Source organism: Leptopilina heterotoma, unplaced genomic scaffold (assembly GCF_015476425.1).
Source record: "Leptopilina heterotoma isolate Lh14 unplaced genomic scaffold, ASM1547642v1 Lhet_44, whole genome shotgun sequence".
In the NCBI taxonomy this organism is placed as follows: Eukaryota; Metazoa; Arthropoda; class Insecta; order Hymenoptera; family Figitidae; genus Leptopilina; species Leptopilina heterotoma.
The window spans coordinates 405,787-422,310 of NW_025111084.1; the positions used below are offsets into that span (position 1 = coordinate 405,787).

General features: G+C 25.8%; 2 protein-coding genes across 3 annotated transcripts; one reads left to right on the forward strand and one right to left on the reverse strand.

Moving 5' to 3' along the window:
• Positions 1-678: 678 nt before the first annotated feature.
• LOC122506830 (lysosome-associated membrane glycoprotein 1-like) lies at positions 679-9,910 on the reverse strand. The gene is made up of 5 exons (XM_043619178.1): positions 9,603-9,910; positions 5,420-5,790; positions 4,096-4,324; positions 3,796-3,984; positions 679-2,239 (listed from the first exon to the last, which is right to left on the reverse strand). Exons 1-5 carry the CDS (start codon positions 9,652-9,654, stop codon positions 2,100-2,102), a joined length of 981 nt encoding a protein of 326 aa, XP_043475113.1. The 5' UTR covers positions 9,655-9,910; the 3' UTR covers positions 679-2,099.
• Positions 9,911-10,921: 1,011 nt separating this feature from the next.
• Positions 10,922-15,974, forward strand: LOC122506831 (ankyrin-1-like). Of its 2 annotated transcripts, none has more exons than XM_043619179.1 (2): positions 10,922-11,076; positions 12,516-15,974. In XM_043619179.1, the coding sequence occupies exon 2, from the start codon at positions 12,611-12,613 to the stop codon at positions 15,887-15,889; it is 3,279 nt and encodes a 1,092-aa protein (XP_043475114.1). In that variant the 5' UTR covers positions 10,922-11,076; positions 12,516-12,610; the 3' UTR covers positions 15,890-15,974. The 2 variants fall into 2 exon arrangements, with proteins under 2 accessions (XP_043475114.1, XP_043475115.1); XM_043619180.1 differs by lacking the exon at positions 10,922-11,076 and adding an exon at positions 11,137-11,160.
• Positions 15,975-16,524: the final 550 nt, after the last annotated feature.

Sequence of the window (16,524 nt, forward strand, 5' to 3'; positions counted from 1 at the left end):
AATATAAAATAAAAACCGGTTCTTTATAAAATTTAATATTTGGTAATCAATTTACGAAAGAATAATTCTTTGCAGAATTCAATTATTTTTAAAAATAACAAAATTCTTTGCAGAAATTCAATTATTTTTAAAAATAACAAAATACTTTACAGGAAATTCAATTATTTTTATAAATAAAAAAATACTTTGCAGAAATTCAATTAACAATTTTAATAAAAATTTCTCGACAAGATTCAATTATTTTTGTAAATTTTAATTCAATTCTTCGAAAGAAAACAATTATTTTAGAAAAATTGACAAAATCTTTTATGAGAATTAAATTATTTAAATTCAATTATTTTCAAAAACTTTAATAAAATTCTTTCCACGATTTTAATTTATTTACAAAAAAAAAATTGATTCAATAACTCAATTATTTTCAAGAATTGAAAAAAAAAATTTTCCAAGAATTCAATTATTATTTTTGTAAATACAATAAAATTCTTCGCAAAAATTCAATTATTTTCAAAAATGTTAATGAAATTCTTGTGAAGATTTCCATTATTTTTATAAATGTCAAAATTCTCCACAGAAATTCAATTATTTTCAAGTATTACAAAAAAAAATCTTCCCAAGAATTCAATTATCTTTATAAATAGTAAAATTACTATTCACTATTTTTGAAATAATAAGAAGAAATTTTTTAATTGACTTTCCAATTATTTATTGCCATTAGTATTACAACAGGAATACAGAATAAAGAATCCTCTCTGCGCCTTTTATTTTGTGGCAATAATTTTTTTTTTATTCTTAACGAATATTAATTGATGATTTTAAAATATGACACATTATATATTTTTCATATAATTGAAAAGTAGAGTTTGCTCTTTTTTTCCTCATTTAATTATTAATATTATTTTCAATATATGTACATATTTTTTTTTTACGCAAAAAAGTTTACGGTCCATATTTGGCCATGGATGACTTTCATTCGCTCGATTCAGTCAGTCTTATGATTAACTGGTTATTTATACTTACAAAAAAAGCAGGAGAGAAAAAAAACAGAGTTTATCACATATATTCAATTTGAATCAAAATAATTATTAAAAAATCCCTACTCTCTACTAACTTCATCACAATATCACAAGAGTCAAATTGATTTTCGACACACAGACTGTTGAATCAAGTGAATTTATTGCTCAATCCGAAATCGAAGAGAAAAAAAAAATTGAAAAAATTAACAAAAAAAAGGAAAAAATGCTTAACAAAAATGCTCCGAAAAAAAGTCGTCAAAATTTGTTTAAAACAAAAGCGATAAATCTAAAAAAAATTACCTACAAATTAATCATCTGGGAAAAAATAATTTTTTTATAATATAAATTATATGTACGAATTTACAATTATAATCGAATAAATCAAAAGACGTTACAAACTTCACGAACGAAAATCCGAAGGTAAAATCTCAGGAAAGGAAATTTGGGAAATTCACGAGTTTTTTTTCCTGATCTTTTCCTCATAACTGATATCTTACGTATTTATTCAATTCTTACGGGGGAAATTTTTCCTATTTTGAACTCTCGTTTATTTTTAAAAACTTTTTTTTTTCTATTTTAAGAAAGTAAATTTTTCTATTTCATTCAACGATGGAAAATTTCAATTTCCAATTTTTAGAGACAAAATTCATTTCTCGTGACTTTTTGTCAAAAAAGTCACATTTGAATTTAAAGACTCGATCAACTTTAATTTCTCTAATTTATTTATTTATTCTTTTTGTCAAAAATGATTGAAATTCAAAATAAGAAATTTCTCCCTTTGGATTTGAATGAATTTTCACTATTCGGTCAGCTCTCTACGTATTTATGACTAAATCAATCCACAAACTCAAGTGGATTTCCGACTTCTAATATTAAAAATTATGGAATGAGCACTTGAGAAAAAAGGCATCAAAATTGTGCTCGTATACAAAAAAAAACGAATCTCAAAAAAATTTCTTAACAAAAGTAACGCCTTTTGGTAAAGTTGAACTTTTTAGGCAGAATAATTGTTTAATGATAGTAAATATAAAATCTAAAGAAAAAGAAGAAGAGACTTCTTTCTTTTTTTTTTGTTTCTTTTGAAATTTACATGCTGAGGTAACCACGAGCCTGAGCACGTCTACGTCCTATTAAATAAGCGACCAATACGATTACAACTAACGCTGCCAGGGCACAGCCAACAGCAATTGGCACCACGTCCGGCGTATCGAATGCACAGTCTTCAGCTGTGAAAAATTACAGAAAATTATCATTTTTCCTCCTTTCCACAACTCCAAGAAATTGCTTGGAAAAAGAAAATCAAAAATTCTAATTTTCCCCAATAATTTCAAAAACGAATATTTCCTTTTTTTAAATAATCAAAATTTTGTTCGGAAGCATTTTATAAGCGGCAGTTTATAATAGAAGTGCTTAAAAATTTATATTCTCTAAAAATAAATTAAATAAATTTTAAATTCTTATGTTAAAAATTTAAAACTTGATTTCTTATTAAATTGAATAAAAAAGGGCGAATAGTAATCCCTTCAAGATTATTAGTTAGAAAATTTATTAAATTCTCTTTAATGAATTTTTGAACTAATAATTTAGTAGAATTTTCATACAGTTGAATTTAAAAACTGGGAGTTTAAAGTATCCTGAATTATTATTTAGTGAAAATTTTAACACGGGTCTCGAATCGTTTTTAAGGCGCAAAAAAGTCGATTAGATTAAAATAGTTAAAATTAAAATTAAAAATTAAAATAAATAAAATTAGATTAAAATACTTAGACAAATAATTTTCCAAAATTAAAATAAATTTCTTGGTAAGAATTCAATTGTATTCAGAAATAATAAAATTCTTAGCAGAAATTGAATAAAATTTTTGAAAAATACAAATAATTTATATACAACAATTCAATTTTTTTATAATCGAATTCTTTCAAGGAATGTTATTAAAATTTCTGAAAATGCGAAAAATTATAATAAAATTTTTGAAAATCCTCATTAATAAAATTTTAAAAATAATTGAAATTTACAAAGAATTTTATCAAAACTTTTGAGAATAATGAAATTTCTTAAAACAGTTTTATTACATTCTTTAAAAACAATTGAACCCGTTCGAGAAATTTTCTTAAAATCGTAATGAAAATAATTGATTGTTTCGAAGAATGTTATCAAAATTTGAGGAAATAATTGAATTCTTTCGAAAAAAATGTTATTAAAAAATACAAAAAATAATTGAATTTAAAATCATGCAATGATTAATGTTTAAATATTTAATTATGTCTAATAAAGCACATTTTTTTAAAAATTATAATTTAAAAGAAATATTATTTTAAAGAATTTAAAATGAATTAAAGTTTCAATTATCAGAAATTCTATTCCTTTAAAAATTTTCCTTCGCGACGAAATTTTTTATATTTTTTCGAAAAAATGAAAATTCCGTCAATAGATTAAATTAAAATTTGATAAGATTACATTTCATTTTATTAAAAAGATCGTTAATCGAAACTATCAATTTGAAACTAATGTTAAATAAAAGTTCGATGACCTGATAAGTAAAATTTTTACTATGAAACAATTTTTTCTTAAAAAAAACCTTAATTCATTAATTTAAAATCGAAATTTTTAAATTCAGCTATAAGAAAATTCCATCTAATATAAAAGTTCGTCTAATATTTATTAGACGAAAATTTTATAACTTATAATCTGTAAAGGGGAAATTCATGCGCTCAAAAAAGAAGTAATCCAATAATAGTAAAAGTAGAAGAAATGAAAACAATAGAAAAAATAATATACATACCAAGGCCGAAAGAAGTGTTTTTATCAGTTTTGAATGCTTGGAATTGAACATCATTGACTTTGACAACAGCTGTCGTATCATTTGTTCCTGCCATGGTCATTTTAAAGCTCGTCTCTTTCAAACAACGATAAGAATTGCCCAATCCTGTTGGTATTTCATCAGTCTCGTGAACGAATTTCAATGTTTGATCTGGAGAAAAAAGAAAAATCAATCATTTCCAAAGAAAAAACCTTCTGCAAAGAGAAAAATGTTATCTTTTTTTTTAAAAAAATCAGTATGTGAATTTTAATAAGTACTCACTGGATGTAGAGTTATATTTTGGTAATTCCTGTGGTAAAATGACAAGTTCCATGTGATGGAGAGTATATTTCTTATTCTTTTCATCCTTAAGGAAATGAAGCGAGAACGAGTCGTTAATTGATCCCTTTGTCGAATTCCATGAGAGAATGATAATTTGTTCTTTATCGCCGCAACTTCCATTTACCACAGCATCGTTTGCTGGTAAATTCAATTTTTGCGTGAAATGAGCCTGCAAATGAAAATTTACAATAAGAGAACAAATTTTAGCAAATAATGCTTTATGATTATTATCTACAAACTAAAATTATTACTATATGATAAAAAAATATTATTAGTGGTAAATTTATGTTTCACATAATTTAATGGTCTTATTTTTTTACTCTGTTTATTTTTTACTGTAATTATTTTTACACTCATTATTAATGAATTAATTTATTAATTATTTTTCACTCTGTTTATTTATTACTGGAACAGAGTTGCCAGAAAAATTTAATTTTGTTTTTCCCTGATTTTCAGACAAAATTTTCACTTTTTCCCTGATCCTAAAGAATATTCTGATTCACTCTAAAAATTAGTAGATACTCAAAAAAAAAATGTTCTATCACATTTATTTACAAATTTATTTAAATGTAAATTTGTTCGAAAACAACAATAACTTGTAATAATTAAAGGTAACCGAGTGATGAAGTCAATATTTTATAGTATAATATAAAAATATTGTTACTGTAACTTCTTCAAAATTATTTTCATAATTTCCATTCAATTATTATTCTATAGAATTTTTAAATAAATTTCTTCTTTAAATCAATTATTTTAATAAAGTTCTTTGGAGAATTTTCGAATTCATTTGTATTCAATTTTACGAAATTCCGATTATTCACAGATTCTTCAATTAAATATATATTAGAAAATAAAAACTTGAAATAATTTTCAAAAATTTCGATTAAGCTTTTTCAAAAAAATTATTTCCACAGAATTTTTAATTAAAAATATAAAGATAATTGAAATGTTGACAAGAATTTTTAAAAAAATTTTTGAAAGTAATTGAATTTCTGGAAAGAATTTTAATATTTATTAAAATAATTGAATTCTTTCAAAGAATTGAGAGAAAATTTTTAAAATTGAAACTAATTTTAACAGAATTGAAATTAAAAACTCAATTTTCTTTTAGAATTTACTGCAATTATTTTTTACTCCTTTTTTTACTGCAATTATTTTTTAGTCCATTTATTTTCTACTCAATTTCCTTTTTTACTGCAATTATTTTTCACTCAATTTGCTTTTCAAGTTTTGTCGATTATAAAATGAAATTAATCCTTTTTACCGTTTTATTGAGAGGATATGTGATTTCAAACTGAGCAGCCATTTGAATAACAATGCAGGTTTCGTTCGTTGCGTTGAGAGACCATTTTTTATCCGTAGGAACAGGAACTGGAGTTGTTGTTGTCGGGCCAACGGTGGTTGGTTTTTCTGTTGTCGTTGTTGTTGTCGGTGGTGGTGTCGGTGCAGGTGTTGTCGTTGATGTTGTAGTTGTTTTTTCTGTTGTTGTTGTTTTAGGTGTCGTTGATGTTGTCGTCGTAGGTGTAGTTACTGTAGTTGTTTTTGATGTTGTATGCGCATGTTCTATTTCTTCATTCAGAGATTTAGTTTCTGGTACTGAATTGGGTTTAGTTTCTCCAACCGTTTCATTGACAGCTGCAAAAAAATTAAACTAATGTAGTAACAGCAAATAAAGAAAAACTAATTTTTTTAAAACAAATACAAGTAAATAGAAATAAATAAAAATAAATACAAATATACAAAAATAAATAAAAATAAATGCAAATAAACAAAAATAAATATAAATAAACAAAAATGAATACAAATAGATACAAATAAATACAAAAAGATACAAATAAATACAAATAGATACAAATAAATACAAATAGTTACAAATAGAAACGAATAAATACATTTTTCTAAATAAAATTTCAGAAGGGAAAATGAAAAAAGTGAAAAATATTAAAAATTAAAATAATACAAACATATAAAGACAAATTTTAATTTATATTAGATCTTTTATCGTGAGTCAGATTTATTTTTAGAATTTACTTTGAACATATTTCCACGTACGACTGATAAAGGACCCGGAATATAAAATAACGTGCTTACTATTTATTTTAATTTATTCTTGCGGTTTCCTATCACAATAATATACTTTTTAGTAGCAAAAATTAAGAGTCGAAATAACGATATTTATTAGCAATAATTTCACCGTTTACAATAATCCTTACGAATTATAATTAGAAATTAAAATTAATCAGTAAAAAACTAATAAAAAATAAATCAAACGAATTTAATAATAACAAATAAATAAACAAGTTGTTCATTTTATGACCATTAAGCTTCCTCAATATATAAAAATTGCGGTTTTGCAAACTTTTGAAAAATTATGTACAAAAGGGTTCGTCCAGAAGATTGGTTAAAAATAAAATTATATAAATCATTTATAAGTTGTTGTATAAATATTTGGTGAAATTTACACTTTCATTAGCCAATTGCTTCTATTTTATGATAGAATAATCATTTCAAAATATTAATATTAATATTAAATTAATTATGAAAAAAATACCAAATTTGAATTTTTTGTGAAAAAGAAAAATATTTATTAATTTTATAAATTTTGATAAAATATATACTTTGTATACATCAATCGATTCGTTTTCTTGCCAGGAATGTAATTTTGAGAATAATTAATAAAAATATTAACAAATAAAAAAATTATTTCAGAAAATACAAAAAAAAAAATTTTCTGAATTTTAAAAAAATTGTATAAAAAAAAATTTTGTACATATTTTTGAAAATCCTTGTGTCAGATTTCAGGTATTAATGACTGCAATAAACCTGCAAAATTTCAGGACAATCCATCAAAATTTGTCTGAGATAATTTGTACACAATTTTTGTGACATACACACACACACACACATACACACATACACACACACATACACACATACATACACACACACATACATCTGGACATTTGCTCATAATTGAATATACATATGTTCTAGATGAAAATGAGTCCATATAACCTTGTTTTGAAAAATTGAAAATCGTCACCAATGCAAAGCTTCCTCATGAGGAAGCAAAAGAATTGAATACTAGAAAGTAAATAAAAATAGTTAAATAAAAAAAAATAAATAAAAAAAAATTAAATAACAAAATTGAATAATAGAAAATTAATTTTAAAAAAATTAAATAATAGTAAGTAAATAAAACAAATTAAATAATAAAAAAATAAATAAAAATTAAATAAAAATAATTAAAGTTCAAACGAATGTGGCTTTAAAATAAAAACGATTGGCAACTGCATTTCGGTTTTTATTTAGTCAGAGAAAGAAATATTCGTAAAGTTTTAATAGTTGGTGATAAAAACTCCAAGTGTGAAATTTTTAGACCGCAATGGAGAAATAAAAACTGTCACGAATCTGGGAGGGCCTCCCAAAAAAGACAAAAAAAAAATACCCTCCTGGTGCCTAAATCTTCCTGTAAATAAAAATAAAATAAAAAACATTTGAAAAATCGAAAATAAGTGATGGAAACGTTAGAAAAACAATTATTAATTTTCAATAATAAATGAAAAGAATAATTGCAACTTTGTATAAATTTAATTTAATGAGCAATAATTCTTCTCCGTCCATTTTCGATAAGAATAAAATATAAAACGGGTGAACATTTCCGCTCAAGTTTGTTAAAAGTTGCATCATTTTATGCACTATTAATCAAATGTTACTATCAATTTTTTTTCCTTTGTTTTGAAAAATTGAAATAAAAATGCAAAATCGAAAATATCGAAATAAAAACATTTTTATTTATTTATTTTTTTTATTTTTTTTTTGTAATTCCCAAGATTTCCCAACAAACTAAGAATTTATTTTCAATAATTATTTTATAATTATAAAAAATTACATACTAATTCAGGGTTGGCACAAATATTTAATTTTATTTTTCCCTGATTTCCCTGACCAATTTTACTTTCTTTGACTTTTCCCTAATTTCCCTGACCTGTGGCAATCCTATAATTTTTAACACACAATTTATTTTTTCAATTTTAGACAAATTATCATTATTGTTCATTTAAAATCAATATTGAAAATAATCTAAAGTGATAAAAATCAGAAAATAACTTTTTTTTTAAACAAATAAGTAGGAAAATTATTTAATCAATTTTGAAAATTATCTCAAGAGAAAAATCAGAAAATAACTTTTAACAAATAAGTCGCGACAAAAAAAAATAAGAAAGTAAGAACATTCACTTTAGCAAAATTTACATTTTTCTTCTTACTCAACAATAGTTTATATATGAAGTGTTTCTGCGAATAGAGATAAAGAATAACAATAGTAGTTCATAAACGTATTTAAATAATAAAAGAAGAGGGACTATTTTTACAAACTTTTCAGAATTTGCGCCTTTTTTATCTAAAGTATAGAAAATTTATCGTATAGACACATTGTGTGTGAACAAACTTTAATGAACAGTTTGTTTTGCGATTTTAATTTATCAAGGAATTTATCAGTCACGTGAAAAAGTGAAATTACAAAAGAATTATGAAGAGGAGAGAAAAAAAAGAAGAGTGAAATTTGATTTCAACTATCATATTAAATCCAGTTTGTATTTTGTAAACAAACAGAAGCTAGAGATAATGGCATTTAAATGGAAATATAAAGAAAAATGTACGATTTCATTGTTGTTATTATTATTATTAGAAAAAAATGCAATTTCTTTTGAAATAAAATTATCAAGAATAGAAAATACCGAATATCCAAAATGGCATTTTTAAATTTAATAAAACGAATTCGAAAATTAAACAATTTAAAATAAATAAAGTTATTATTAGTAACAAAGTTATTGAACTTGAAACGAATTTAGTAAAGAAATTAATTAGATTCCTCTTCAGGAGGACATAAAATATTAATTGTTTTTTAAAAAGATTTTCTTTGTAGACAAAATTTGTTTTATAATAAAAAATGCTTAATAGACATAACTGCTTATTTCTCATTTACAATGATTCATTGGTCAAAAAATAACCTTCACAATTCACCAAATGCTATTCCCCCGAACTATTATCCTATTTAATTATTTTGTAAGAGACACTTTACTTTTACAAAACACTCTTTATCTCTTTATTAAACTCTCCGGTTTCTCATTGCGACAAGGGGATTGGAATGTATCTAAATTTGTCATTGCAATAGTATGTTAAAAAAGAAACGAAAAAACAAAGTCGTAATAATTACTGTCATACAAAATATAATTTACAGAAAATAATTATGCTCCAAAAATATTCTTAATATAGAAAAAATTACCAACAAATCAAGGAGGAAAAATGATATTCAATTCTCAAAAAGCCATATTATGTTAATTATTTTTGCAACGTCATGGACATTTCTCACTTGAATTTATTTTTAAAGGAAATATCGTCATTGATGGCTGGGATAAGAGATTAATATAAATTATCATAATTACCTGATACGAATATCGCTGCTGAACAAAGCAAAATTAAAATTTTCCGCAGCATCTTGCACTAAACTACAAAACGTCTGTTTACTGCGACGACAACTGAAAAATACGTCGTAACCTATAAATTCGTCCTTATTATTGGGGAATACCGAAAGAATAAAATTAAGTATAGACGAGAAAAGAGTTAGAAAATATATCTACAGACAAGTCACGACTTTCAACTCCAAATTACGTTTTGAAACTAATCAAAAAAAAGTATATTTCAGAAAAAATAAATTCTCTAGAACGCCCGACACAAGTGAAATTTTTGAGTTACGTTCAGAAAATGCGCATGTGCTGTATATATTAACCAATCATATTCTTCGTTCCAAAAACATTGAATATCTATTTAACAATTAAATTAATAATTCATTAATAATTTATTATTAATCATTATTAATAAAAACTAATAGAATTATTAATATATTCTATTATATTTCTACTTGTTTTTATTATTTATTCTATTCTCTTAAATCGACATTAAATTGTTAAATGTAACTTAAATTTCGCGCCTAAGTACACAGACTCAAGATTTTATTAATTAATACAATAATCATTACTAAATTTGTTTAATAAATAACTAAAGTACATCCTTGCAACTGATTTACAATTATTTCACAATAATAAAATTGATAAATAATTACATTAATTAATTTATGGGAAAAAACGTTAGTTCCGGGTTTGTCCGCCAAATGTAAGTAGGTGGCGCTCTAAAAAATGGCCGATTTTTGGAAGTTTTGAGTTTTAAATGCAATTCGCCTTTAGCGAAACTAGCGCTCTCATTGGCTAGATTCAAAATTACGTGGGGATACAGCAGGCCAATGGGAGAGGTTTAAAAACTAAAGGCGCATTTACAAATTGTTCGTGCTCATTGGCCTGTTGAGTCGCCGCGCAAATTTGAATATGGCCAATGAGAGAACCAGTTTCGATAAAGGCGAATTACATGGAAAAGTAAAAAAAAAACACGAAAATCGTTTGTTTTTTGAGACAATGTTTAATTTTAACTAACTCAAGTAATTATTTATTGATTTTATTGTTGTAATATGTTCAAAACCTCGAAAGTTCAACTCCCCGAATGTTCGAAACAGCGAAAATCGAAAAAATCGAAAGTCCAAAACATTTTTAGATGTTTTGTAAATTTAAACCGGTATAATTTTTTATTTTTTTAAATTATTTTTTTAATCAACAATATTAATTAATATTAATTAATTTTTGAATTCTTAATTTCGATTGGTGGAATAAAATTGGCCAATAGGAGATTTCAAAATCGGTAAAGAAGGAAGGAGAAAAAAAATGTCGTTACAAAGCATACAAAGTTATCATGAAAACATGTGCAAAAAGTATTATTAATTATAGTGAAAAAGTTTAAATGTTTTATAAATAATTACTTGTAAATGACATACAGTGAACGTTACAATTTTTACTTATAACAATGATACAAGTAATTGTAAAAATCTTTCATTACATTTAAACAATTGGCTAAAGTGTTTAAAATGAATTCTTTCTGCGGCAATAAATTTTATAGGTTATGTTATCAATAAGAAAATAACGAAAATAATCAAAACTATTGAAATTCTTAACATATAGTTTAATTATATTTAATTCTTTTAAATGTAAAATTTTAATTATTAAATTAAAGATGTTAATTTTTGAAATAATTCGTATTTTATATTAATAATCGAGATAATTTAGTATGATTATCAAATTTAGGTATATAGTTTTTTTTCTCTTAAATTTCTTAATTCTTCGAAATTCTTTTTCCGTTGTTTTTCATTTTGACAATTTACATTTTAATTTCAGGACAAAGTAAATTTATTTAGAGAAAATTCTTACATCAAAACTTTGTACGTTTGATATCTGTGATACTTGAGACGATAATATTCTGCATAGTAATTCATAATTCCAAGAAATAAAATAGATTAAAATTCCGATTAATTTTCGGTGTTTATTCAATGTATTTTTAACTTAAACAAGACTTTCTCATTTTTGATGAGAATGTAAAAACTATTATTTAAATGAATTTTGAATAATTTCAGATTCAAACTTTAAAAGAATTCAAAATTTTTAATAAAATTCTTTCAAAACATTAAATTATTTTCAAAAAGTCTTGAAAAGAATTCAATTATTTTGATAAATAATAACATTCTTCGTAAGAACTCAATTATTTTTAAAAATAGTAGAATTTTTTGCAAAATATCAATTTTTTTAGACAAAATTTTAATAAAATTTTATGAACAATTACAATTATTTTCTAAAATTTAAATTAATCCTTAGAAACAATTCAATTATTTTTAATAATTTTAATAAAAATTTTCTACCAATTTTCAATTATTTTTGTAAATTTTAATTCAATTCTTCGAAAGAAAACAATTACATATTTTCGAAAAATTAACAAATTTCTTTATAAGAATTAAATTATTTAAATTCAATTATTTTTAAAAATTTTAATCAATTTCTTAGCAAGAATTTAATTATTTTCACAAATAATAAAATTCTTACAAAAAATTCAATTATCTTCAAAAATAGAAAATTTTTTTTCCGAAATTCGATTAATTTAAAAAATTTTAAGAAAATTCTTCGCAAGAATTCAATTATTTTCAAAAAAATTTCATGAAAGAATTCAATTTTTTTTTTAATTCGTTATAAAATATTTCGAAAAAATTCATTTATTTTCTAAAATTTTAATAAATCCTTCGTAAAAATTCAATTATTTTTAAAAATAGTAAAATTCTTTGCAAAAATTCAATTTTTAATAATATTTTTCCAATAATAAAATATAAATATTATTTACATAAAATAAAATATATATATTATTTAAATAAAATAATTAACAATTGAATTGTACAGTTTTCAATAATTTAATATTATTCATGTTTTCAGGTATCAGAAATAAGGAGATAAAAATCATCGAAATTTGGAAAAAGTTGCAAAATTTGAAAATTATTACAGAGTGATTGTAAGAATTTAAAAAAAAAATGGTCAACATTTATAAAATCGATAAAATTGATGAAATGGATGAAGAGGATAAAATTGATGAACTGGATTTAGTGGATAAAGTCGATAAAATAGATGAAATGGACGAAGTGGATAATATCGAAAATCAGGACAAAATAATGGACGAATTATACACTGCAATTCATTTCGGCGATTTGAAGGAATTGAAAAAACTAACAAATTCTTTATCCGAGACTAATAATTGGCATCCTGACTACGAAATGCTTTCGCTGGCATTTTTACACAAACACCTAAATATCGTCAATTTTTTACTCGACGATATAAATTGTGAAATTACCGGCAATCACAAGGGAAATTATCGTGAAAATTCACCAATGCATTCGGCAGTATTACACGGTAATTCAGCACTAGTGAGACGTCTCCTAGACAGAAATGCCTCACTCGAAATTCGCAATATCGACGGTTATCTACCTCTCCACATGGTCGTCTATCGAAATTCAATAATTTCCAAAAGTTCCCTATCGCCCGATAATTTCGAGAAGGAAACAAAAAATATTATCACCACACTTCTTAATTATAATCAAAGAATTTGTTGCTGCATCGACGAAGTTGTCAATTCCTACGAAAAATATGGTTACACTTCTTTGCATTTGGCCGCCGAGTGTTCGAATCTAAAAATAATTCCAATTCTCCTGCAGGCGAATGCAAATTTCAACGCAACGACAGAAATCGGTCAAACGCCCCTTCACATTGCGACAATAAACGGAAACAGTGAAATAGTGAATTTTTTACTTAAAATCGGTGTTTCTGTTTTCAAAAAAGATCAAAGGGGTAAAACCCCCCTTTGTTGGGCAATCGAAATGGATCATCGGGACATTATCGAGATACTCGTGAATTACAAACCTGTTTACCCGAAGAAAACCGTCAAATACATTCCGACTTTGAAGGACGATTATTCCTCTCTTCTGACAGCTGTGAAAATGAATAAAACCGAATTGGTCAACTATCTTCTGAGTAAGGGAGCGAATGCCAACGTCTCGTGGAAAAATGGAATCACAGCCCTACACACTGCTGTGAAAAATGCCTCGGACGATATGATAAAAATTCTCCTCCAGTATAAAGCCGATGTGAACGCAATTGCACAAAATCGAAAGACACCTCTTTACCTCGCAGTCGAGCACGATCTTGAGAATATCGTCCAATTTTTCCTAGAAAACGAACCAGAGAGCAGGAAATCAATCTACTTTCCCTGCGATCAAGGTCTCACACCCCTTCACCTCGCGGTCAAGAAAGGCAAAGAAGAAATCACCAAATTATTACTAAAGTTCGGTAAAATATTCTATCATCCCGAGTGTACGGAATCAGTGCTTCACACCGCAGTTCAAGAGAATCAAACCCGACTTCTAAAAATTCTTTTGAAAACGAAAGGAATTTCTGACTTTGATTCGGGAAAAACGGCTTTGGAATTGGCTGTCGAAAAAGGATCCATTGACACTGTAAAAGAGTTCTGTATGTTTTACACCGAGAGCAATGTTCATTGGAATGGTTATGCGGCCCTTTATGTAGCAGCGTTAAATGGGAGGATAAATGTTCTGAAACTTCTCCTCGAGTACGGCGCTTGTCTGAATACTCCCAGTGATGATTATCTAACTCCTTTGATAGCAGCCGCAGAAAAGGGGCATTTGAAAATAGTACAGCTCCTGATAGAGAAAAAAGTAAATGTCAACGAAACGGGACCAAGTGGAAAGTGTGCCTTACACTTTGCGGTCGAGAATCAATTCCCAAAAATCGTCCAAATTCTTCTCGAGAGTGGAGCAAATGTCAACCAGCGAGCTTTGGGTCTAACGGCGCTACACTGTGCGGTCTACGTCGGCTCTTTGGAAATTGTCAAACTTCTCCTCGAAAAAGGTGCGGACATAAATGCAAAAAATCTCAGTGACGCTACGCCTCTAGTCACCGGAGTTCAGAAAAATCAAACCGAAATCGTGAAATACCTGCTTGCTAACGGCGCCGATGTTTACGTCACCGATCACGATAGTAGCATAAAATCCTTCAACTTCTGCAGCGATTGCGTTTACGATTTAAACACAGTCGGTAGTATCCGACCACTTCTCGTCGCCATCGACAACGGAAATGAGGAAATTGTCCTCACCCTTCTGGAAAATGGTTGCTATCCCGACGTCGTCGGCGAAAAAGTCTCACCCATTCATCTCGCGTCATCAAACGGAAATCTGCCGATTGTGAAAATTCTCATTGAATTTGGTGCCGATTTAGGTTGGGTGTGTGCTGAAAAATACACACCACTCTCACACGCCATCGCCAGGGGACAGACGGAAACTTTTATGCACCTCATGAGTACTGGTATCAATTTCCAGGACAATGAGAATAATTCCCAACTTCACATCTCCCTGAATCGTTGTCACAAGGACAAGAAGGTCGTTCAACTCCTCCTCGATTTTGGAGCCGATCTCAATGCGAGAAATTGCGAAAATAAAATCCCCCTTCATTGCGCCTTCTCCAGCGAAAATGATCACGAGGATGAGGAATTATTCCAACTTCTTCTCGATTATGGTTCGGATCCAAGTTCCACGGACCAGGACGGTAACAATTCTCTCCACCTGGCAGTTTTCAGCAACGATTTCACAGCTACAAAAGTATTACTCGACTATGTGAGTAATAATTTTAGTATAAATTCCCTAAATAATAATCAACGACCACCACTGCACATAGTTGATAAATCATTACAAGACGAATTAATTCTCTACGTTTATAAAACAGAATCACAACTCCCCGCTTCTGTTCGATTGGCAAAATTATTTTTAACAAAACTTGCATTTATGGAATCGAGACAAGAATTTATTAACAAGGAAAATTTACAGTTAGCAAACGGGAAGAATATGGTGAAATTTTATCAACGATGTAAAGACGAATTGAACGAAATGAAGGAGAAAAAAATTTACGAACAAATTAGTTACTATGATATTTTAACGGAAAATGAAACGCAAATATTATTGTACTTGAAGAATGAGAAAATTTTGGTAAATTTAAAATTAATTTATCTTAAATCATTATTTCCGTGTTATACAATTATGATTTTGAATCGTGTTAGTATGGTGCAGGAAAAACGACAATTAATCGATGAAACATTGGAATGTTTCGAAAAATTGTTAAATTATAAATTACCATCGCTTATTGTTCATGAAATTTTCAAATATTTTAATTTTTCTGACATGCGAAATATGTATAGAGCACTTTATCGTCGACGTGAATTGATAATGAAGCAATTTAAACAAAATTAGAAGAGAGGAAAAAAAAATTCTTTGCTCGCACTCAAAGCAAAAAAAATGGCTGTTACAAATAATTAATTAATTAAATTAATTATGTTAGTAATTAATTATTAATATTGATTATTAGTTATTAATATCGGTTTTCAATATTAATAATATTGATTATTACTGATAATTAATAAAATTGATTATTTTTCAACTTTCAAAATGAAAATTAGAAAAATAATTATTAATATTAATAATTTTTCAAATTTCGAAATAAAAATTTGAAAAATAGTTATTAATATCGATTATTCATTATTAACATCGATAATTAATTATTAATATTGATTATTTTTCAAATTCGAAAATGAAAATTAGAAAATAGTTATTAATATTGAAAATTTTTCAAATTTCGAAATAAAAATTTAAAAAATAGTTATTAATAAAGATTATTAATTATTAATATTGATTATTAGTTATAAATATTGATAATTTTTCAAATTTGAAATTGAAAATTAGAAAATAGTTATTAATATTGAAAATTTTTCAAATTTCGAAATAAAAATTTGAAAAATAGTTATTAATAAAGATTATTAATTATTAATATTAATTATTAGTTATTAATGTTAATATTTTTTCAAATTTGAAAATGAAAATTTAAAAAA